The 26272-nt window shown below is 40.7% G+C and overlaps 1 protein-coding gene across 1 annotated transcript in view; it reads left to right on the forward strand.

The window, feature by feature from the left end:
• TENM4 (teneurin transmembrane protein 4) overlaps positions 1–26272 on the forward strand; it is a 749441-nt gene that overhangs the window by 627019 nt on the left and 96150 nt on the right. The window contains exons 15-16 of the mRNA XM_056826133.1: positions 10244–10430; positions 16317–16578. Coding sequence (XP_056682111.1) covers positions 10244–10430; positions 16317–16578 — 449 coding nt within the window. The remainder of the gene's footprint in view (positions 1–10243; positions 10431–16316; positions 16579–26272) is intronic.

The following is a 26272-nucleotide window of genomic DNA, read 5'->3' on the forward strand; positions in this document are numbered from 1 at the left end:
CTGAATCCAAGGGAGAGTTGTGACTTGCCCAAGGTCATATGGATGATGAGCATCTCTTGACCATCTGAAGAAGAAAATATTGCGTAACCAACTACGTCTTTGTCATTCAGACATGCCTAGGTCTATGGGTCCTACATTAAGGAAAACAGAAGAGGGAATTCAAAAGAAAAACCAGAAGTTAGGAGCATCAGCTTAGAGGATTTTTTGTTCCAAGATTTCTTCCAACTCTGAAATTCTGCCCTCCTTAGGATGGTTCTTGTGAGGCAGCTGGATTGAGAGGCGTTTAAGCTATGATTCGGACCTCAAGTGGTTGGGAGAGAGGAATGAAAGGGAGCCAGCAGACAGGAGAAACGCTATTGGTCAGGACCCCAAGGGTGCAGGATCGCCAAGGTGGGGCCAGACAGTTTCTAGAACACAATGCAGCTGATGGTGTCAAGATCCAATGAGAGTTCAACAGCTCCATTTAATGCAACAAACATCCATTAGATACTAAATGTAGGTGCCTAGAATCAGATATGGAAAAGGGCCATCCTGTGCCCTCAAAGATCTCACATTGTACTAAAACCCATCTCCACGGTCAGCAACACCACAGAAACTGAAGGGAAAGGTAATTAGCATATTGGGCTTTGGGACGTTGCAATGGATTCTCTTCCACCATGCTTGAATTAGCAGAATCCTGGTGAGTTTTTTTTTTGTTGGTTTTTTAAGGATTTAAAAGAGTATAAATCCGTTATACACTTAATGTATAGGGGCTATTTACATAACCAATAGTGACATTCTTGTAACAAATACTCTTCAAAAGTGGAAAGTCTAGAATTATTATTTCCTACCTTAAATCCTAAAATGAATATTCAGATCCTTTGAATACCAGCTTAATTAGCTGCTTTCATAAAAAAAAAAAATTTAAATGAAAAGCTAAAGTTTTCCCATCATCTTTCGTCAGCTTAAGTAATGTGCACTGAATAAAACATTGGACTTAATTGCCAGCATTATTTTAAAACTGTAAATGCATCTGTACAGCAAGATTGGGGGGACAGGGAGGGGAACTAAAGCAGTTCTACTTTCTAAAAACCCAGCAAAGATTTTTTGTTTATTTTCTTATTTATTTGTCCAAATTATTGTAGACTGAAAAGACCTTTTGCACTCTGTGTATGCTTTGTTAGGACAGCTGGGTAATGCAGTGGTTAGAATGCCTAGCCAGGAATCAGGAAGATTCATCTTCTTGAATTCAAATCTAGCCTCAGATACCAGCTGTGTGACCCTGGGCAAGTTATTTCACCCTATGTGCCTCAGTTTCCTCATCTGTAAAATTAGTTGGAGAAAGAAATGGCAAACCACTCAATTCCTCATCTGTAAAATTAGTTGGAGAAAGAAATGGCAAACCACTCAATTATCTCTAAAAAAAAGTGGTCATGAAGAGTTGAATACAACTAATTAATTTAAAAATTAAAATTAAAAAGGGGGAACTTGACTTCCAGTTCAATGTTTTGGGATGAGGATAGTGAAAAGAATATACCAGTATGGAGTGGAGCCTGGAGACCTACTTCTGCTGCCTGGCTCTATTTTAGCCAGATGACTATGGATAAGTCATTTAACTTCCTTGAGTTTTAGCGTCTTTATCCATAAAACAGAGATAATAGTATTCAGAGTTATTGTAAGGTAAGAGATCTTTGTCAACCTTAAAGCATTGTGGAGAATGTAAGCTATGATTATCATTACTGTTATTATCAAATGAGATAATGTATGTAAAGTGCCTTGTAACAGTCGAGTGATACACAAAGTGAGCCGCCATTATCATCAATTCTCAGTCTCCATGGCTGCCTCCCCATCTAGGCAGCTTGAGGAAAGGGGTCATTTTGTTCATTTGTCATATTTCAGACTTTTCTTCCTGATTCCCGGTCCATCAGTCCTCCTTGAGAAATGGCTGCGGCAAATTCCTGAATGTTCGTTCAGTTGCTCTAATATCTTTCAGAGGAGCTCCTGCTTGGCCTGACACCAGCCATTCGGGTGCTAGGTCTATTGGCAAATCTCTGCCCAGCCTAATTGCATATTTTGCATCCCAGCTGGCTGACATGTGCCAAACACTGAGTCGCTGGTGTTGTAGATTGCAGAGGGCCATAGGAGGATAGCTATATTTTATTTTTTAACATGATCTTGGCAATTTTCTCTCCTGCCCCCCAGGGAACTCTTAACTCTTAGAATCATGGAATCAGGATTTAGGAACTAAAATGTATTTGAGAATCATGGAATCAAAGAGTATTAGGGCTGGAAAGGACTTCTGAATGTAGAATGTTAAATCTGAAAGAGGTCTTAGAGCATAGAATGTTACAACTAGAACTTGACACATCCAAGCTAGACAGTTCTTTAGGACATAGCAGTGTTAAGGACTGAAACTGAAAAGGACAGTGAAAGAGACTGAAAATATAGAATGTAAGAATATAGAAAATCCCATGTTAGACCTATAAAGACCTTTAGAACACAGAAAATCCAATGTTTGACTTAAAGAAGACCTTTAGAACACAGAATGTGAGAACACAGAAAATCCAGTGTCTGACCTATAAAGACCTTTAGAACATAGAACAGAAGAATACAGAAAATCCAATGTTAGACCCACAAAGACCTTTAGAACACAGAATGTGAGAACACAGAAGATCCAATGTTAGACCTAAGATCTTTAGAAAATAAAACAGAAGAATATAGAAAATCCAATGTTAGACTCGCAAAGACCTTTAGAACACAGAATGTGAGAACACAGAAAATCCAGTGTCTGACCTATAAAGACCTTTAGAACATAGAACAGAAGAATACAGAAAATCCAATGTTAGACCCACAAAGACCTTTAGAACACAGAATGTGAGAACACAGAAGATCCAATGTTAGACCTAAGATCTTTAGAAAATAAAACAGAAGAATATAGAAAATCCAATGTTAGACTCGCAAAGACCTTTAGAACACAGAATGTGAGAACACAGAAGATCCAATGTTAGACCTAAGAAGATCTTTAGAAAATAAAACAGAAGAATATAGAAAATCCAATGTTAGACCCACAAAGACCTTTAGAACACAGAATGTGAGAACACAGAAAATCCAGTGTCTGACCTATAAAGACCTTTAGAACATAGAACAGAAGAATACAGAAAATCCAATGTTAGACCCACAAAGACCTTTAGAACACAGAATGTGAGAACACAGAAGACCCAATGTTAGACCTAAGAAGATCTTTAGAAAATAAAACAGAAGAATATAGAAAATCCAATGTTAGACTCGCAAAGACCTTTAGAACATAAAATGTTAGAACATCGAAGTTAGAACATAGAATGTAAAGATCACTGAAAATGGAATGTTTAGAACTGAGAGGCACCTTAGAACAAAAAATATTTATGCATCAAAAAGACCTCAGACATCATCTACACTGATGTTTTATAGCTTTTGGTCCAGGGAATATATTTTTGGATCAGCAAAATTTTTACTACATATAAAAATGATCAATTTAATAAACTGTCACCTTTTTCCATTCTGCTTTCTCTCTATGTCCTACTTTCTCTTCGCAGCTCCTGATACTTCTCTCATCTCCTCTTCCCTACCATCCCCAATATCCTTCATCAAGAATGGCCTTGTTGTGGTTTAAGGAGGGCCAAGCAATCCCAGATACTCAATTTAGACACTTTGCTAGTCAGTGATATTTTATTGGCCTATTGTACCCCATCTCTTATTCTGCTAACAGAGAAAAAAGATTTCAAATAACCTTTTCATTCTACTAAAGAGAAAACTGAGCCCTCCCCCAGAAGGGAAATTACTTACCCAAGATCAGACAATGAATAATTAAATAGCAGAATTGGTCCCTGAATCCAAGTCTTCTCATTCCAATTCCATTGCTCTCTCTATTTCATGATACTATTAGTTTGAGTAAAGTATTTTACAGCAGTGGTGTCAAACTCAAGCAAAAATGGGAGCTACTAATCTGTACATAATAATAGTGAATATTTGCATCTGTACCAGGCACTGTGTTAAGTGTTTTACTATTATCCTCACAAAAACCCAGGGAGGTAATTGCTATTATTTTCCCTATTTTACATTTGAGGAAACTGAGGCAAATAGAGGTTAAGTGACTTTCCCAGATTGAGACAACTAGTAAATATCAGAGGCTGGATTTAAACTTGAGTCTTCATGTCTCCAGACCTAGAACTTTCTCCACCAGTTCACCTACAGGACACATTTGACTTTAAAAACTACATATTAACATTTTCTATGTTTTACTTTATTTTTATTTATTTTGTAAAATATTTCCCAACTACATTTTTTTAAACTCTTACCTTCCATCATTCCATACAACACTGTGTATTGGTACCAAGGCAGAAGAATAGTAAGGGCTAGGCAATGAGGGTTAAGTATCTTGCCCAGGGTCACCCAAGTAGGAAGAGTATAGTTGGAAACCCCTAAAAACTACATTACCCAAAATTCTTTTCTGTATTACCTAGAATCCTTTTCCCTTTTCCTGCTCCCTCCTATTTACTTGATTATATTTAAGTTTGCTGTGACTCCCTCCCTTTCACTCTGCTCTTGTGACCCCAGCTGAGTTAGGTATAAGTTTTATTTTAGTTATTTATAATAAAACTTTTAAAATATAATGCTTAGTTATTGGATATTAATTTTAATCTTTACAGAAGTGTCTGAGGCCAGATTTTTGAACCTCCCATCCCTAAGCCTGGCTCTCCATTGAGCCACAAAGCTGCCTCAATTACATTTTAATCTGGTTCAGTCACACTTAGGAGTGTCATCGTTGCAGACAGTTAATAATAGATCACAAGTTTGACACTTCTGCTATGTGGTACAATTACGAAAGTACAATAAAAGCTTGCTAGGAAGGCAAGATGGTGAGACTCTTGAGCTATGGTAATGGAGCTTGACCTGGTAGGTCTGCCATTTTGATATTGCCAGACCCAACGCTTGGACTAAGGGAAGAAGGTCCCCAGCAGGTTAAATGTTTTCCAACCAAACTAAACAAAAGGAGGCCTAAGGATATGTTTCTGGTGCCTTTTGCCAGAAGGTCACCCCCACTCCTCTTTTTTCTCCTAGGATGGTTGGATGTTGAGAGGCAGGCCTTCCTATTTCTGAAAAGCTCTATTGAGACGAAAAGAAGAATGGTTGCGTTTTTCTTTGAGACTTGGCCACATGCCTGTGTTGGCTGGAGGCCTTCTATTGCCCACAGGGGAATGGGTGGAAGTCAACTTAATCTTCCCTCTGAATACGCAGTTACTTCATAGGAGGGTGATCTAAAATTTCCTCTCCTCCAATCTGCTTTTATGGAGGTTACATGAGACCAATCCAGGCCTGATTTAGAGTTTATCAATTACAGGAAAATCCCCAAGGGAACGTAAAGAGGAAAGACAGACTCGTGTGTAGAGCCAGGAAGGGGAAGGGCAGAAAGAGACCAAAACGCAGAAACTGCCCCTTGAGATGAGGTTATTGTAATATCCGGAACCCAGAGAGTTAGACTGTAAAAGGAAATCTGGAAGATAACATGGAGCACGGAGACAGATGGGTTCTTGATTCTCCTAGTGAAAATAGAATAGAACTCAGGGTCAGCGGGCCTCAATTCAAATTGTGGTTCTGCTATTTTCCCTTTGGCCAAATCGCTTATCCTTGCTAGGTTTTGGTTTCTTCCTCTATAAAATGAAAGAGTTGGATGAAACCATTTCCAAGGTCTTCCTAAGATCCCATGACCAAGGCCTATGTCTCAGCTCTTAGATACCTACGAGATCTCGGGGAAGATGCTCCCCGTGTCTGAGCCTTAGTTTCCCTATGTGTAAAACAAAAAAGCTGTATGCCCTCTCTAGCTCTAAACCCCATGAACCGCTTAAAGTAAGGCAGTTCCACCAAAGAACAATTCCATTTTGCTCGATGACAGGAAACATATTTCAGTGCCGGTGAAGTATGATGGATGGCATCGGTCTTCCCCATTAACAGGAGAGATAATTTCACGTAAATAGATCGGGAGACCTCCCAGGTGGGATGAGGAACCTGCCACACCACTTAGTTCACTTTCCGTGTAATTGCATTGAGACCAAGGTCTTCGGGAAGGAAACGGCTGATGAAATTAGCATTAGTCAGATTCCTGGGGGGCTGGATGCATTGTGGGTAGTCGATCTTGCCTCTAGAAAGGACAAGTTAACACTGGAGAGGCCAGCTGCTTACAAGGCTGGTGTTAATTGTTTTTCCCCCTAAACAGGGACAGGTTTATCACCCAGGGAAGTAAAGATTTGAGGATCTAATCATGCAGGGCTAAGACTCAGGCCTTTTTAACAGACTTCAAATTTATGCGTGCTGTCCAGCCTCTTTATTACTATTCTTTGGAAAATATGTGCCTTGGGGGAGCCAGTTTTCCTCATAGAGTGTAAATAAAGCAATCGTTACAGTCCCTGGGAGGGCAGGAGGAGAGGTGGCAGGTAGATTTGGCTAAGAGCTACTTGACACTGAAGAAAGACAGATTTATTTGAAATGTATAAGTCAATAAAAAGAAACAGAGGCCCAGTGCTCAGCTGTGTCGAGGAACACAGGAAGCCAGGAGTGAAAATTTGTCTTTTGGAACACTGACAAGCTGGAATGCTTCCAGGAAAGGGTGAGTGGGATGGTGAGGGGACCAGAGACCTGGCAACCCCTTCCACTTCTGTCTAGTTCTCATCTTAAGGAGGATTTTCTTAAAACTGAGTCAAAATCTCCGTTTGCCATTTCCACCCACTGCTTCCAGTTCTGCCTTCTGAGGACAACTTCAGTGGTTTTTCAGTCGTGTCTGACTCTTTGTGACCCCATTTGGGGTTTTCTTGGCAAAGAGACTAGAGTGGCTTGTCATTTCCTTCTCTGGCTCATTGGATAGATGAAGAAACCGAGGCAAACGGGGTTAAATGATTTGCCCAGTTTCACACAGCCAGTGAGTGACGGAGGCCAGATTTGAACTCAAGAAAATGAGTCTTCCTGACTCCAGGGCCAGCACCCTATCTACGTGCCACTTAGCTGCCTTACTGAGGACAAATAGAAGTCTAATCCTTCTCCATACGACAGCCCTCCAAATTCTTGAAAAGAGCAATCATTTCCTCCCTGAGTGAACAGCCCCAGTTCCTTCAGTCTACATATGGTATAGTCTTCAGTCTTCTCACAGTCCTGGTCACCCTCTTCTGAACATGTTCCAGCTTACCAATTCTTTTCCAAAAAACGCAAAACTCAGAAAAAAGTCTCCATGTTTACTTTCTTCATCTGTAAAAATGCCTGGACTAAACTTTTTCTTTTTTTTTAACTGTTACCGTCCATCCTGGATTCAATATTATGTATTGGTTCCAAGGTAGAAGAAGGGTAAAGGCTAGGTAATGGGGGTCAAGTGACTTGCCAAGGGTCAGTCACCCAGCTAGGAAGTATCTGATGCCAGATTTGAACCTAGGACCTCCCATCTCTAGGCCTGGCTTTCAATCAGCTACCCAGCTGCCCCCTGAATTAAACTTCTAAGGCCATTCCCACTTCAAGATTTTATGACTCTTTTGTGAATCCAGAACTGGCCCTTTCAAAAATGGACGATCTCTCCTGCTCCTTCAGATTCTAGACGCAAAAAATCTCCACCATGTTCCTCTGGACCATTTGCTTTTTAGAGGCTGGTTGTCAAGTCAAGAATAATTAAATTCATGGTATGCCTCAGTTTCCTCATCTCTGGCCTGGGGACAATTCTACTTATATTACCTATCCCTTAGTGTTTCTGTGAGTCACATACTGCTTAAACCATAAAATACTACAGAAATTTGAATTATTATTATTAATATCCAGTTCTCACAGTAATGTCTAACATCGCCAGAAAATTAAACTCTGCAGGAGATATTTGCAAACAAACACCTCTTAATAGTTCTTCTCCCCGAGGGGGATCTTGCGACAAGATATTGTGAGTCTAGAGAAGATTATGACTCACCCTTCTCTAATCCCATGAGGCCTCAGATGAAAGCGAAGGAGCCACTCTTAGCCCCAGGAGGGGAGCCTATGGGTGACCTGCATTCATTGTTCCAAAACTATAATGACTGTGACCTCTCACCTGAGCATCTCATTAAAGAAGTAGCAAGGTAGAGTAGATGTTCAAAAGTACTTGTATTTGAGCCCAGGTTCTGCTCCTGGCTGCCTGGGTGGCCTCGGATTAGTCATTTTAATAATAATAATGATAGCTAACTTTTATAGAGCCTGGCACTAAGCTATTGGCAATTATTATCTTATTTGATCCTCACAACAATCCTGAGAAGTAAATGATGCTATTATCCCTATTTTATTTTTCCAGACCTCAGTTTCCTTCTCTGCAAAATAAGGAGGTTAAACTAGATGACTTCTAAGGCCTCTTTCAGTTATAAATCTATTATCCAATGAAAAAAATAGATACCAGTTTTTTGTTTTCCATAATATCTCTCATCTCTGTCCCATCCTCTCGATTCCTAAGGCCAACACCATAGTACAGGCTCTCATTCCTGCCTGCCTAGACTATATGACAGCCTCTTTAAAAATTCTATATTAATGATTTCTGTTTCTTACATCAATATGATATCCCATGTATCCCTTCCCTTCCGCTTCTCTGAGAGCCATCCCATGTGATAAATAGTATTTTCTAAAGAGGCAAGAAAACGTTAGCACAGCTGATTGAGACATTGAGAAAGCCCCATTGTAGGAAAATGGTGGACCACCCATCTCCACGAAGGGCTGGGTCAAGGACATCTTCTCTTATCTCTTCATTGGCACCCCACTTGATCTGTATAATTTTGTTATATTTACTTTTAATTTTTTGGTGTTTCTTTCCATTTACATTATTGGAGTTATGTGCAACGTTTTCTTGGTTCTGTTTATTTTGTTTTGCATGAGTTCATGTATATCTTTCTACTCTGTTTTTATCATAAACAATATTTCTTACAGCACAATAATATTCTATTCCATTTGGATACCACAATTTTTTTAGCCATTCTCCAACTGATGGGTATCTACTTTGTTTCCAATTCTTAACTAAATCAAAAAGTTGCTGCTATCAACATTTTGGAGTAGTGAGGGCTTTTTTTTTTTCCTTATCAGTGGCTTCCATGGAGTAGAAGCCCAACCATGGAGTCTCTGGCCCAAATATGGGCGTTTTCATCATTCTCTTCACATAATTTACAGCAGCCTCTTAAGAGGACTCTCCTTCTCTCATCTCTTCCAAACCACTCAACCCCAATCCCAATCCTTCCTCCTTACCACTGATGACTAAGCTTTCTTACACAAAGATCTTATCATTTCATTTTTCAGCCTAAAAATCCTTAGTGATTTCCTCTTGCCTCCTAAGCATAGACATGTTAATAAATATATAATAACCAATGCTGAGAGTGGGGGAAGGTATTCAAGTCACTTTTTAAGTTTAATCCGCACTATTAACATTTTCTCCCTTGCTTTCTTAAGTCTAGACAATCAACAAAATAGTGAGTTGAGTCCTGATTTGTAATTTTACTGATTTCCAAAGTGTAAGTGCTCACACTAAAAATTTAACAATCGGCTCCAGCAAAGCCTTGTTCCTAAGTGAGTCAGAGTTGTCTGCCTAGAATTAAAGGCCCCCAAATCCTACCGCTGCTTTCCAACTCTCTGCCCCTCAGAACATACCTTGTGGTCTCATTTGTCTTGTGCTTTTGCCCACACCATTTGCTCTGACAAATGCCCCATGAATTTGATTGTGTTGATTCTCTTCCTGCTATATAAAGAAGAACAAAAACACAGCCTCCCCTGGGCTCTCTTTCCCCAATTTCCCCCTAATTAATAATGATCTTTCCTGAAAAATAACAAACACATCATATTTTTTAACCTCCTTCATGTGCTCAGGGTATATTATTGGTTATTATAATTGTTTTGATTCCTTATCTCCTCTACTAAACTATGCATTTTATAAAGAGCAGAAATTGTCTTTTTTAAATCCTCACCTTCCATCTTGAAATCAATACTATGTATGGGTTCCAAGGCAGAAGAGCAGTAAGGGCTAGGCAATGGGGGTTAAGTGACTTGCCCAGGGTCACACAGCTAGGAAGTATCTAAGGCCAAATTTAAACCCAGGACCTCTCATCTCTAGGCCTGGCTCTCAATTCACTGAGCCACCCAGCTGGCCCCCAGAAATTATGTCTTAACTAAACTTTATTTCTCCCTCTTAATGCAGTCTGAGTTGTCTGGCACACTTAATAAATATCTAGAAATGTTATAAATGTCCCATCTGTATGATTGGAATGGATGATTTTGTTCTTAAATCATTTTTTTCTCTCTCCAACTTTCTTTCACCCTTTTAGGCATGCCTGTGTCATTCGAGGCCAAGTGATGACGTCTGATGGGACTCCGCTGGTTGGTGTGAACATCAGTTTTGTCAACAACCCTCTCTTTGGATATACCATCAGCAGACAAGATGGCAGGTGTGTTCTGACCTCAGTCAGGCTGTTGTGCCTTTCCTAGAACACAGTGTCAATGGAACCAAACTCTTGGATTGGTTCTCCCAGTGAAACAGACAAGACTAGTTCATTTCCTCATTCACTCACTCCATTAAGTGCTTGCTAAATGGTACCCACTCTGCTAGATGCTGAGGGAAGTAACAGATAACGAAGGCATGGCTCTGCTGCCCTCTTGGAGCATACAGTCAAGCAGTAGGAGAAAAGATGATCATTAAATGATCGTTAAAACTGAAATCTTTATTTTAATAGTCTTTGAGGATAGGAACTATATCTTATTTCATCCTAGTCTTGCATGGCTCCCATTTATATAGTTCCTTCCCTCAAAGACTATTAAAATAAAGATTTTAATTTAAAATTTATTTTAATTAAATTACTAAAAATATTTTCCTCCCAATGACTCCATAGGGTAAGTGGGGCAAAAATTATTAGCCACATTTTATAGACGAAGTAACGGAAGCCCAGAAAAGTTATGTGTTGAGTCTATGGTGTGTATTATTAGTCAAATCAATCAACAAGGATTTATTGAGAGACCAATACTACTTAGGCACTGTGTTGGGCCCTGGAGATACAAATACAATGAATAAAGCAATCTCTATTCCTAAAAGAGTTTACATTCTAACTCAGACTCCTAAGATGGCTCAAGGAGGTTGTCAGTAGATTTAAGGAGATCCCTAAATCTGGATGGAGAAAATGACGTCTTTCTTTTCCTTCTTATTTTAAGTCCATATCTTTTATCTTAGAATTTATAGTGAGTGATTAGTTCTAAGGCAGAACAGTAAGGGCAAGGTAACTGAGGTTAAGTGCCTTGCCCAGGGTCATACAGCTAGGAAATATCTGAAGCCAGATTTGAACCCAGATTCTCCTGACTCCAGGCTTCTACCTGCTCTGCTACCTAGCTGTCCCTCTTTTAGTCTTATTTCAGATTATTCCCCTTCCCACATTCTGTGCCTTCCCTGCCCAAACTTAGCTCATCTCCCTGCCTTTGCCCAGGCTATCCCCTCGTGCCGGGACTATACTCTTTACTCACCTCTGCCTTTTACAATCCTTTCAGGGCTCAAATCACAATCTTGACCTTTCTTTGAAATGTACAGAAGCACCATTAAGAAAAAGTAAAGACTTCTTAAAGTTAACAAGGCATCTTTATAGCTAGAGGCTGGGGATTATTACCACGACTCATTACTCCCATTTCTGAAATGCATCAAGACATACTTTACTCTCAGTTTGCTCGGAAGAACCCTCTCAGGTAGAGAAGACTAGTATTTGCACCCCCATTTTAGAGAGGAGGAAACTGAGGCCAATGACACCCCTTCCTCAAGTTGCTCAGCTCGATAAGATTAGAGCTCAGGTCTGATTCTTTCCCTGCACTGACTTTCCATTCAAGTGATAAAAGCTGCTCCCTGGGAGAGGGATGGGGACTCTGATGTTTGTCCTGTCTGAAATGATGGGTTTTCTATTTTTAATAAATTAAGGTGAAAGGAGGTCCATCTGGCTAAATCATGCATCCAGAAACTTTCTTCTCACCCTCCTGTTGGAGATAATGCTGCAGCCCGATTGATTTTTTTTAACACCTGTTTAATCGACTTCCAGGCTTCAGTTTGTCCTGGCCAGGGTGATAATGAAGTGGCTGGTTGGCTGTTAAGAACCAAGTTTTTGTAACAGCGCCTTCTCATTCAGGCAGGGAACAAGGAGACAGTCAGATCTGGTTAACCAAGTTTCCATGAATTCTCCATTTAACCGATGAACTTGCCAGCCACAATCATGAGCGGCATCTCCCTGGAGCCGACTTAGACAACCTAAGATTGGCGTGCCTAGCCTGGCGTTCCATTGACCCAGCTGTAAAAGCTATAATGGGGAGGGCAGATGGGTGTCCCTGTGGATTGTGAGACAGACCTAGAGACCCTGGGTTCAAATCTGGTCTCAGACACTTCCTAGCGGGGTGACCCTGAACAAGTCACTTAACCCACTCATTGCCCAGCCCTTGCCATTCTTTTGCCTAGGAACAGATACATAGTATTAATCCTAAAATGGAAGATAAGGATTCAATAAAAACAAAAGGCAGGCAGGTTCCCATCAGAATTGACGAGTGGGAGCTTCTCCTGCTACAGTGTCACAACCTCCGTTGGTTCTTGGCTCTCTGAGCCTAGTGAGAGCGATGCCTCCCCATCTGAGTCACATTTGATGCCCGTACCTGAAGCAAGACTTCTCCCCGCAAGTTAACAAGCCTTGCCCCAACTCATTAGAACCAAGCTCTTCCTGCTATTCTCTGTGCGTGCCCCAGGGAGGAGAGGGGGTTTCAAAGAATAGACCCCAGAAGGCCTCTGTCTCATCAAGAATCTGGAGAATGAGATCCCCCCCTTATTCCTTCTTTCCTTCCATCCTTCTCCGGCACAGCTTCATGCGGAGGGAGATTTCTCCTCGTCTGGTTGTAGGGCTGGCCAAATGCTTATAAACCCTTAAAAATGTCTTCAACACAGAAAGGCGGGTCAGCCCACTGATAAGCCAAAGAAAGTTCTTAGATTCTTTTTTTATAATTTTATCTTTATTTTATTTATTATTTATTAAATTTTTATTTATTCTTTTTTCATTATTTATTTTTATTTATTTGTTTATTAAACTTATATTAAAAATAAATATTATTTATTAAATTATTAAATTAATTATTAAAACAAATTTACACATAAGGTTACATAATTGATGTTGTTTCCCTCCCTGCTCCCTGAGTGGACAAGAAATTCCACTGGGTGATTCTTTTTTTAAAAAGAATATTTCATTGTGTGGATGTGTATTACATGTTATTGGTCAAAATCAATTTAAAAAAATAATTTTTAAAAGATGAGGGAGTTAGAAAGTCCAGTCCTTAATAAATGCTATTTGCTGTAAAAATAAATAAATAAATAAAAGTTCTTTGATTCAGTGGATCAATGTCTAGTCTTACAGACAGAAAGTTCTGGGTTCAAGTCTGGTCTTAGACACTTCCTAGCTGTAAGACCTGGGCAAGTCACTTAACTCCCATTGCTGTTTTTCTGCTTTGGAACCAACATGCAGTATTAATTTTAAGATGGAAGGTAAGGGTTAAAAAAAAATAGTCATTCTGGAACACCAAACCCTCTGCTGGTATTTCAAATCAAGCATCTTCCCTGGTTGCCCAATCCAGCAGATTTTTGGTAGGGAGTGAGTGTAGCCTTCTGGACAACAGTCACCAATTAGTAAATAACAAAATGATTCTGCACAAGAAAGAGGCAGCCTGAGGATGTGGGAGCCCTCAGGCCCCAGGACTCCCAGGATGGAGAAGACTTGCCCAGGCTGGCTGAGTCCTCCTCATGAAGATACAAGATGGACTAACTGACCTTTGGGGTCTGAGCAGAGCACTTTGCACACACTAGGGACTTAATTCATATGTATCGTTTGTTTTTCCTGCCCATTTTGGAGTGGCTGTGACTGAGACCTGGATTAGAACCCCATCTCTGCCACCGATGCACTGTGTGACCTGTGAACACGTCACAGCAGTGCCCCCCAACTCAGTTTTCTTGTCTGCAAAATGGAAATAATAATTTTTGGGCTGTGTGCCTCATGGGGCTTGTGAGACTCCAATGATGTAATATGGTCTTTAGTGAAAGCCTTTTATTATAGTAAAGTGTTATTCTATTCTGTCAGAGGAACAGGATTCTGTAAGAAACTTTTCAAGGCAGATCAGAAAATCTAGAAAGAAGGAAAGGACCCTACAGACCATGTCACCTAACTCTTTCATTTTACAGATGAGGAAACCAAGACCCAGAATGGTGAAGTGACTTACCCAAGGTCGTATAATAGAGGCAGGATTCAAACCCAGATTCTCTGACTCTGGATCTAGAGCCTCCAGATATTTTCCCCCCCCCATATAATAAGAATATGGATAGGGACTAGATCTGTGCCTTCTTAATGATATGGAACTCCTAGGTAAGGGAGTGCCCTCTCCCCATGGAGGTCGGCCCCCTCTCTCCACTTTAAAGTCTTAGTGAGTCATCTGGTAACACTGAGAAATTAAATGCCCAGGTCACATAGCCAATACATTATGGGACTAGAAATTAGAGCTTCCTGATTTCAAGGCCAGCTCTCTAGCCACTAAGCTACACTGTCTCCCTTTAAAATAATAATGTTTTATTATTTTAAATAATATATAATATAAATAATACATTATATTTATATTACATATATCATATATGAATATAATATAATAATAAATATAGTCTAATAAAAATAATAAATTAAAAATAAAAATCATTGTGAAATATTACTAAGTGATATAAATAACTAAATAACATGAATAAAAATTAAAAACTAAATCACATAAAATATGAAATCAGGTCTGATTTACATGGATAATTTTTTTTTTTAAGTGAGAGATTTAGGCCCAGTTTTCCCAGTCCTATACACACATATGCACTTTCCCCTAGTGTATAACCTTAGGCACTGCTCCAAGGGGGCATTTAGAGAATCCATCAACGAATGTAAGACCCTAGAGCATTCTGTTATTTAAGTGATCTGGGAGATGTTGTGGCAGACAGAAACAGAGACAAAATCATAAACTACCCCCAACACACACACACACACACAGAAATGTGTTAAGGGTCCCCTAAAGGACCATAGAAATGGGAACTGTTATTCCCCATGTTCACCTGCCTGATCTCCCAAAGGCAGTGTTTTGCACTGCCATGAATAATGGTAGAAAAAAAATCTCTGCTCTTTCCTCCAAGAAAAAGCACACCAACCATCCCAGGGTTGAATGGACTCTTCACTAAAGGACTGGCTACCAGGCCATTCAAGTCACCAATAATAGGAAAATGGGAAAATAAACAGTCTTGGAGAGTCCAGGTGCTTAGGAGGGCAAAGGGTTCATCGTGATGGAATCACATATTATAAAGTCATATTAAATGGAGCCTCCAGAGTACATGCTGAACAAAGGACCTCGGGTGCAGCTGAGTACCTCTGCCCAGGCCCAATCCTCCTGACCGGGCCAGGAGAGACGCGCACCAACTGGGGAGTAGCCAGCGTGGGGAGGGCATTGCCAGAGAGAGGTCACTGAAGGAGCTGGGGGTACCTGGAGAAGGCTTAGGGAAGGACATGATTTCCACTTCCAAGTATCTGAGAATCCATCCAGGAAAAAAGGAATTAGGCTTCTTTCCCTGGCCCAGAGGACGTAATAGTAATTATTAAATGAAAGCTACTGTATAGTAGAATTAGGAATTCCAGAAAATGCTTCCTAATCCTGAATACTCTCCAAAAGGGGAATGTGCTTCCTTGCTGTTGGTCTTGGGACAAAGACTGGGTGATCATTTGTTGAGGCTGTTGAGGGACCCTCCAAGGTCTCTTCCATCCCTGGGAGTCTGCCATTCTGACCTCACACCGATTTAATGGATGGATTTCATTTAAACACCTCAGACTGCCTTCTTTTCAAGGGTCACTTGAGCCCAGCATGTAAGGGACAACCTTATGAAATATTCTGTTGGAGAAGGGGGCCAGGGAGGGAAGGAGACAATCACAAACACACTGACATTTTTAAAGCAGTTTCTATTCTTTTACTTTTTTAAATTATGTTTTAATTTTTTATAAGCAGTTTCTTAAGTCTTAGAGTCACTTTCTAGATCCCTAGTTTATGGGCTTCAAGGTTTACTCTCTTAATGATGAAAATTGTGTCACAAAACCTCAATTAAAAAAAAAAAAAGAAATGTCCAGCTTGGCATGACTTTGGGTCTGGTGATGTGAATGTTCAACCTGGAGGCAGAAGACTAGGTTTGATCATCAGCTGAAGCAAAGTAGGGTCCCCCCACCCCCATTAGGATTTGATCTGTAGCTCTCTTTTTTTGTTTCCAGCTTTGATCTGGTGACAAATGGAGGGATCTCCATCATCCTGAGGTTTGAGCGAGCGCCATTCATCACTCAAGAGCACACACTCTGGCTCCCGTGGGACCGCTTCTTTGTCATGGAAACCATCATCATGCGGCACGAGGAGAATGAGATCCCGAGCTGTGACCTGAGCAACTTTGCCCGTCCCAACCCCATCGTCTCTCCTTCCCCTCTGACAGCCTTTGCAAGCTCATGCGCAGAGAAAGGCCCCATCGTTCCTGAAATCCAGGTACGAAGCCAGCGTGGAAGAGGTGGGGGAAGGGTATCAGGGCAAGAGATTCAACGTAATTCAATTCAACATACATTTATTCAATGTTTGTGTGATTGAGCCAAATTCTGTTACATTTTAAAAGGTTTTTGTTTAAGGTTTTTTTTGTTTTGTTTTTTAATGTATGACTAAAAAGCTTGTTGTGATAATGATGGGTGGCAATGATGTCTACTCTGAAAATGCAGAGTAAGGGAGGAGGAAGGCAAAGGGAAGTTTCTGAGCTAGACCATGAGTAATGGAGAGGAAGAGAACATTTACAGAAGGGAATACAAGAAGGCAGTGGTTTCAGAGTTAAATGCTAAAGAAAGGTAAGGAATCTGAAGAGCAGAAATGAGGGAGAACTTAAATCAACCATTAGGGAAATACAAGAGGTGGCACTGGTATTTTGAGTTCAAAGGACAATTAGTTATAATCCAGATTGGCTAGAATATGGTAGGTATAAGGATAAGCCATATGGAATAAGCTAGAATGTAATAATTAAAGAAATAATAATAAAAAAGAAAATAAAAACAATATGTGAGTTTTGAGTGTTAATCTAAGAAGCATGTATTTTATCCTAAAAAAAATAAGGACCTAGCTGTGTGACCCTGGGAAAGTCATTTAAACCCCATTGCCTTTTACTGCTCTTCTGCCTTATAACCAATACACAGTATTGATTTTAAGACTTTTTAAAAAGGAGAGATTATCAGGTATCATCTACTCTAATCCTTCATATGAGCCTTTCATAGGCTCATAGATTGGGAGATGTAGTCAAGACCTAGAACTTCAAATATTAGAATTTAGATTACTAGGGATAGAAAGGAATCAAGCAAATAGCATATTTAGCTAGAGAACAAAATATTAGCGACAAAGGAGTTATACAATTATAAATCATATATTTAAATGTGGAAGAAACCCTAGAGATCATCTGGTTCAACTCTCTTTATTTTATAGGGGAGGAATTCTGAGACCCAGAGACATTATCCCAAGGTCATGCAAAATATCTTACAGTTTCTGTACTGCTGTCATCATTTTCATAGGATCCTAGGGTCCATCTACACTCATATTTTCAGTTCACTTTGGCCACAGAAGGGGTCATCCATCCTGGCCTGCTTTCCCTCACAGGAATTGACCTACAATGTTTTCAAGTTAGAAGGAGCTTCATCTACCCTCTCATGTAACACATAGACAAAAGGAATCCCCATTCTAACATACTCTTCTTGAAGACCTCTTAGGAAAGGGAACTCACTACCTCTCCAGGTAACCAGTTCCAATTTGGTATAGTTCAAATGGTGATGAAGCTTTTCCTAATCTCAAGCCTAAATTTGTCTCTTTGTAGCATCTACCTGTTTCTTCTGGTTCTGCCCTCAGGAAACAAACAACACATGGCTAGTCCCTCTGTCACACAATAGCCCTCAAAGACCTGAATATAGCTGTCCAGTTCCCCCAGAGCCTTTTCTTCTCCAGGACAAATGCACCCCTCTTCTTTCCGTTCCTTCAGCTTGTACGGCATGGCATGGCCCACAGACCTTTCAGCATCCTAGCTGCTCTCCTTTGGGTGCTTTGCAGCTTAGCATCATCAGAACCAAACAGGGCCCTCTGAACAAGGCGGAACCTATGGGGTCCTTCTTATTCCTGAAAGCCCAAGGGCTCATCAGCTTTTTGACTACCACATAACATCCCTGACTCCTATTGAGCTTTAATCTACTTTAAAACAAAACATCAACTAAAAAACAAAAACAAAATGGGCTTCGGGTATCCCTAGAGCTCATGGAACATCCACCTTGGTCCACCCCTTGCTTTAATGATTTTCCCACATCAGAGAATTGTAGAATCTTAGACTTTAGAGGATGCCGAGCATATAAAGTGTCCGAGCTAGAAGGAACCTCGCCTAGTCCAATTTGTGACTTAGTTAAAGGAAAAATCAAATCTGTCCCCAAAAAGCAAGGCGGGCTGGGGAGGCTTACCAGAGGGGAGGTCTCCAGGCTGCCCCCAGCCAAGCCCTCTTTTCGCTGGACCTCAAGCTTTGATGTATAACTTAACTACACATTCCAAGGTGTAGGAAGGCCTTTTGCAAAGTACTTGTTATTGTGTTTAAAGATCTTTGTCTCCCCTTAGACGAGAATCATGAACATGAGCTATTATTATGACTTATCTCTCTAACACTTACTGGCTGTCATTTAGCCTCTTAAAGCCACTGGACAAATCGTTTAAGTTCTTAAAGCTTCATTTTCTCATCTATAAAATGGCTCTAGAAATTGTTGACTTAACTCATAGCGAAAGTGCTTTGTAAACCTTTAAAGCATTATATAATTGTGCATTGCTATTATCTATGTATATAATAGCATATTATATTGTACTATATGTAGACTGTATATATTATATCATATTACATATAGCATATAATACTATAAACTATATGATTAGAGCTATATGGATATATATCCATACATATATTATTAATATATTATTATATACATATAAATGGAGATAAATATACAACCATGTACGCAGATCCTGTGTGTGGGTGTGTATATATTATATACTAGAGCCGGAAGTGCACACTAATTTCTTGATTGCCAATACTATGGTAGCAGCATATGTAATATATGCCACTACTCAGTGGATTTAGAATCTGAATGAAACAAAAATTTGAGTATCTGCTTGGTACAGACAGGAGCTCTTAAAATAAAATTTAATTGTTCATCATCTTCAAATGAGAAAATATATATACACATACATATACACATATACATACATATATATACTTTTTTTTTCAAGAGTGGTGAGGCATGACTGAGGTGAATCCTGGCGAGCACCTTTCCTAAAAATGGGATCACACAGAGGGAGTCACCCATGAGGAAAAGATGTCCCGGGATGGAGATTTCTTGGGGTAGCACCCAGGGGAGGATTGTGGAAGGATGAAATGCCTCATTCATTCCGTTTGAGTAATGACAGTAAATATCTGCAGAAAGTCAGAAATTGGGGAAAGGGCATTCTCATTGGAATCAGTGAGTTTTAGGAAGAACACTCTAAGCTTTATTGAAAATAGACTAAAGAAGGAAATAAGCACTTATAGAGTGTCTGCTCTCTGCCACATGCTAGGCTAAGCTGTTTACAAATGTTATCTCTTTTGATCCTCACAAAAACCCTGAGAGATAGATGCTATTATGATGTCCATTTTACATTTAAAGAAACTAAGGCAAACATGGGTTCATTGGCATCCCCAGAGTGACACAGATAGTAAAAGTCTGAGGTCACATAGTTAGTGTTGGATTTAAACTCAAGTCTTCCTGACTTCAGGTCCAGCACTATCCACTAGGCCACTAGCTGCTTCTTGTGAAGTAGTAAGTTTCCCCTCTGGTATATTATGTTAAAAAATGGGAGAAATGGGATGAATGATGAGAATTCAGTTCAATCTAGCAAGCATTTATTAAGCACCTACTGTGTGTGCCATTGTGCTGGATGCTGAGGATACAAAGACAAAATAGAAAATAATCCCTGTCATCCAAACACTTTTTTAAAAAAGCTTTACCTTCTTAGGTCCTGGAATCGATGCTAAGTACCAGTTCTAAGGCAGAAGAGCAAGAAGCACTAGGAGTTGTAGTTCAGTTGTTTTCAATTGTGTTTGACTGTGGGTGACCCCAGTTGGGGTTTTCTTAGCAAAGGTACTGGAGAGGTTTGCCATTTCCTTCTCCAGCTCATTTTACAGATAAGGAAACTGAGGCAGAGTTAAGTGACTTGAATAGGATTTTAGAAGCCAGTATGTGTCTGAGGCTAGTTTTGAACCCATGAAGATGAGTCTTCTGACTCCAAACCCAGTGCTCTGTCCAGTCTATCACCTGGTTGCCCTGGGTACTATTATTATTGTTGTTGTTGTTGTTGTAGTCTATATTCTTATATAATCACATATTGTCATACTATATTTTATTTCATTATATATTATTTATGTTATATATAATTGTTATATTTATAACATGTAATTTGCTACCTATATACTTGTCATATGTAATATAATCTGTTATATCTAGTATATATTATTACAATATGTCCTGTGCTTATATCTATTCTAATGCTGATCTTCTATGATTATGAAATTGTATGATTCTCTCTTTTGTTTATCATCTGAAAATGATAAAGGAAGTAGGAACATCCTTGCCCCAAGCAGGGAGCTTTAAAAGGAAGCAAGGATTGAATTCAAATCCATCGACATGTATTGAGCACAGAATCCTGTGCTGGACACGGGGAGGCTCGAAGCCTAGAAAAGACATTGGCCGCCCTCTGGGAGATCCCTGGGAATTGGCCAGAAAGCAGACTGCCGTCATCCAGCGCTCTAAGAGCCCTCCTGCCCCGAGGCCTGATGGTGATGGCGGCACGGCCGGGCCGCTCAGGACGGGGAGCCACCGCCTAACGAGAAACGTGCCGCTCTCCTCTGACCCGCCCCTCGCAGCACGCACGTTAATGGGCTCCCCAGTTCCCAGAGCGCCGGCTTTCCCCATTTATCGTGTCTGTTTGATGACCCCAAAGCAAACACTTCTCCGGATGGGCCGGGTCGCCCCATGCAGATGGCGGCCCCAAAGCAGAATGGGGCCATTTTGAAATCCGTGGAGCTCCCCCAAGGCTCCAGCCTCTTTCCCTCTGGGGGCAATCAGCGCAGGCACTTCCGGGCTGACCTTTCTTAGGAGACGGGAGGCACGTCATTTGTGTCGCAGGGCCGGCCTGCGTTTCCCCAGAGGGTGGGACAACGGGAGGTGGAAAGCGCATGCCCCCTCCTCCCCCGCCCCTCCCCCTCCCACCACGCTCACCCGCGGGCTGCCGCCAGAACCCGGCTCTCAGCACCTGAAATATATTAAAACAAATTCTAGGGCTTTCCCAGGCCTATCATTCCTCACCCTTTGTGAGCACCCAGAGAGAGAAATTGAAAAGGGTACATTAGAGAAAGTAAATATTTATGAGCGCGACCGGATGATGCTCTTGACTCACCGGCCATGGAACCTCGGGCTGCTGATTGCTTTCAGTCCATCCATCCATTCATTCCCCAAATCTTCATTCAGCGCCTGCTCTTTATGCGGCCCGGGGCGGGGAGCCTCAGCAGAGCCTCGGATGGGGTGAAGAACCCGCCTTGGCCTTACTGGGGAAATGCCTGGATTTTGGGGTAGACGCGGCTTCTTGCAGCAGGTTAGGGCAGCGTGGTACCACGCAGAGAGCTGCGGGCCAAGTGACAAGGGGGCCTGAGTTCGAATTTAGCCTCTGTCTGCCTGACCTGGGAGGGGGTCGGACAGAAGCTATATGACCACTTGTAGGGTTGGGGATGATGTAAATGGGAATCTTAGACTTTCTGTCCGTCTGGTCTGACCTGGGAAAGGCATGTGCCTCTGGTTGACTCAGTTTCCCCAGCTGTAAAATGAGAGTAATAATAGCACCTACCTCCCAAAGTTTGTTGTAAGAATCAAATGAGATAATATTTCGAAAGCACTTAGCCCAGTGCCTGGCACAGGGGGAGCGGCATATAAATATTAGCTCTCATCATTTATTTTTATTTTTTTATTTTTATTATTTATTTATTCTTTTATTCTTATTTATTTATTTTTCTTATTTTTTCTTTTTTATTCTTATTATTTATTTTATTCTTTTTTTCATTTATTTATTCTTATTTATTTATTCTTTTTATTTTTTTATTTATTCTTATTGTTATTCATTTCTCCAAACCTCCCTTTCCTCAGCTATAAGATAAGATACAATCTTTTCACTACTTACCTCATAAGATTTGTGTAGAGGGAGTTTTATCCCCTCCCCCTCCTGGATTGCCCACTGGGTTCATCCCATTTCTTGTATGCCAGCCCTGCCGCTATGAACGTAAATAAAAAACTGTGGGTGGACCCCAGCTGACTCTGCTTCCCTGAATGTGGCAGGAGAGGCAGACAGAATTCTGCAGGATGAGCTACACGTGGTCAGGCAGAGTAGGAAAAAGACTTTAAATCTATGCTTATCTGCTTTCTCTGTTTCAAGTGATTAGTAATAAACTTTATGGAAAATGAGGATTTGGAGATATTGATTTTTATCTAACAGATTGTTATATAGGGTTTTTTTTTTTTTTAACTCCTACCTTCTGTCCTAGAATCAATCCTATATGTTGGTTCCAAGGAAGAAAAGCGGTAAGGGCTAGGCAATGGGGATTAAGTGACTTGCCCAGGGTCACACAGCTGGGAAGTATCTGAGGCCAGCTTTGAACCTAGGACCTCCTGTCTCTAGGCCTGGCTCTCAATCCACTAAGCTATCTAGCTGCCCTCATGTTCATATAACATAATAAAATATGATTATTATATAAATAATAAATATAAATAACATAATATATATATATATTATATATATATATTATATATATATTATATAATATATAATAACATATAACAATATAAGATATATTGTTGTTGTTGAGTCTTTTTTTAATTCAAATCCCACTCTTTGAGATACCATTTAGAGGTTGGTTTGTTTTTAAATCCTCACTTTCCATCTTAGAATCAATACTGTGTATGGGTTCCAAGGCAGAAGAATAGTAAGGGCTAGGCAATGGTGGTCAAGTGACTTGCCCAGGGTCACACAGTTAGGAAGTGTCTAAGGTCACATTTGAACCCAGGACCTTCTATCTCTAGGCCTGACTCTCAATCCATTGGGCCTCCCAGATGCCCCTGATTTGGAGTTTTCTTGGCCAAGATTCTAGAGTGGTTTACCATTACCTTCTCTAGTTCACTTTACAGATGAGGAAACTGAGGCAGATAGGATTCCATGACTTGCCCAGAATCATACAAGCTAAGAAGTGTTAGAAGCCAGATTTAAACTCATAAAAACTTGTCTTCCTGACTCCAGGCCAGGGATTTATCCACTGTGCCACCTAGCTACCCCTCATGAAATATAGAGCCTAATAAAAAGGTGAGTTTTGAATAACACCCATTCTAGCCTCAGAATTTAGTAAGTGTGTATCACCCAGATTAGAATATGCTTGTATTTCCCTCCTGTAGACTGTGCAATATGTCTCTACCAGACCGTAATCTCTTTCAAGGCAAGGATTGGGTCCTATTTCATCTTTATCTCTTCCCCAGCACAAGGCATTGTGCATACTCCGTGCTCTGTAACTGTTGGTGGAATGATAATAATAATTAATAATAACGCCTGCTACTTATTCAGAAAAGCTCATATTCGCTTTCTTCTTTCTGTTCTTTGGGCCTGCACTGTAGAATCAGAAACTCTCCAAGGTGAAATCAACTTTAGTTTCCTAAGGAGGAATCCTCCCCCTGAAATCCCTCCAACCTGATCAGCAGGCCTGTGCTCGAAGATGGCCAGGGATGAGGAAGTCACGCCCTGATTATAATATAATGTAATAATAAGTGCTTACATTTATGTAACACTTTGTTGTTTACAGCATGATTCTCTCACAATAATTCTGAATTTAGGAAAGTGATAAGCATTGTCCCTGTTTAACAGATGAGAAAACTGAGGCTTAGCTTGGTTAAGTGACTCACTTGTTCACAGAAGAATGAATGAATGAATGAATGAATGAATGAATGAATGAATGAATGAATGAATGAATGAGTGAGTGAATGAATGAATGAAAATAATTGCATAAGAGAATTAAAACATACTTTGAGAAGACATGGGAAATGCATCACATCCAACTAGGAGGAATCAAGTAAAATGCCCCAGAGGAGACAGGATTTGAACCAAACCTAAAAAAAGATGAGTCGGACGTCAGGAGATAAAGTTGGAGGTGATCCAAGCATAGCAAAAGTATGGAGGCAAGATGTAAAGAACATAAGATCGTAGAGCTGAGAGATTATTTAATGGAAGTTTTTCATCTTTTTTGTGTCTTGTAGTAGTCTGGGGAGACTGATAGACTCCTCCTCAGAATCATTTATTTAAATCATTGCAGGGACCAGAGGAGGCAGCTAGGTGAAAGCCAGGCCTGGAAATGGGAGGTCCTGGGTTCAAATCAGGCTTCCAACATTTACTAGCTGTGTGATTCTGAGCAAGTCACTTAACTCCCATTGCCTAGCTCTTATTGCTCTTCTGCCTTGGAACCAATATGCTATATTTATTCTAAGATGGAAGGTGAGGGTTTTAAATAAATAAATGGATGGATGGATGGATGAATGAAACGAATGAATGAATGAATGAATGAATGAATGAATGAATGAATGAATGAATGAAAATAATAAATCGCTGCAGGGAATGCTAAATTCCAAGTAGAGGTTAGTGAAAACAAAAATGTAATTTTTCTTTCCCATTCAACTTCATAGACCCTCCAAACCCCCAACCCTGGAATCCATCCCCAGGCTCCTGGAAGGGTCTATTGATGCTAGGTTAAGAGTCTGGTCCTGAAGTCAGCTTGGTGCTCGGTAGATAGAAAGTCAGACCTAGACACAGGAGGTCCTGGGTTCAAATTTGGCCTTGGACATTCCCTAGCCGTGTGGCCCTGGGCAAGTCACTTAGCTTCCATTGCCTAGCCCTTACCACTCTTCTGTCTTGGAACCAGTACATAGTACTGACTCTAAGACAGAAGGTGAGGGTTTGAAAAAAACAAAAAGGGACTCTAGATCTTGAGCTCAACTAAGCCAAACAGTCCATTTACCAAAAGAGGAGTCCTGAGGAGATGAAAGGAACCCATCTAGCATCTGTGAGAGAGGGAGTGGTGCCGTCAGTTTGCCTAGAATCTAGACTGTTAGGTAGAGAGTAAATGGAAAACCCTGGCAGATGCAGAGAGTGGAGGTCCCTGAATATGGATGCTCAGGCCAGGATGGTGGAATGCCTGGATGAGAATGGAAAGACATCTGATTTCAGCCCTCCCTACACAACACTGTCATTGTACATTTTGAAACCACAGAGCTTAACCCAACCCAAAACTGCCTGCGGGCAGGACCTGGTGAGGGAGCTCCTGTTTTCTTTCTGTCTTCCGTGCCTAGTATAGTGCTCAGCCCATGGCGGGTGTTTACGACGTGTTTATTGATTTAATAGAATTATATGCGGGTGGGATTCCTCTGTAAATGCAGGAGAAGCATCACCACCATCCTTTTCATGCCTGTGTTGGTTCTGCCACGACGGAGCGTTCCCTCCTCAGAACTAAGCTCAGAGCAGCAAGCCACCAACAGTTCCGCCCTTCAGTGCTAAATTAACTCACATTCGTTTAAAATTTCCATCTTGGAAGAACTGATGGAATCTTTTTTTTTCACAATCTCAACATCCCTCGTATTGCTTTTTACTAGGTGGAGTCTAAAAACCACATTGTAACGTTGCGCCCCACAGCTAGCATGTTGCAGGATTTGGTCACAGTATTCCTCCTCCATCATTTCAGACCTTAACTCTGTGCCATCTTTAGCCGGCTGGCCGGTGGATCGTCCATCTCTCCATGGCACACCTCCTTGCCCTCTCCCTGTGGCCAGTACTCGGGGAGTCCCCAAAGGATCAGAGACTCCGAAGGGACTTGGCTCACATGTCACATTCTTTTTGCACAGAATCAGAAACTTCAGAGGACAACTACTCCAGTCTCCTCATTTTACAAACAAAGAAATGGACATTGAGAAGTTAATTGATAGGTTTAGGATCCCCCCCAAAATATGTCAGACCCAGAACTTGCACCTAACTGTCCTGATTTCCAAATGCATTGTACTTGTTTTTTTAACCC

The sequence above is a fragment of the Monodelphis domestica genome, chromosome 4 (genome assembly GCF_027887165.1).
Source record: "Monodelphis domestica isolate mMonDom1 chromosome 4, mMonDom1.pri, whole genome shotgun sequence".
NCBI lineage: Eukaryota > Metazoa > Chordata > Mammalia > Didelphimorphia > Didelphidae > Monodelphis > Monodelphis domestica.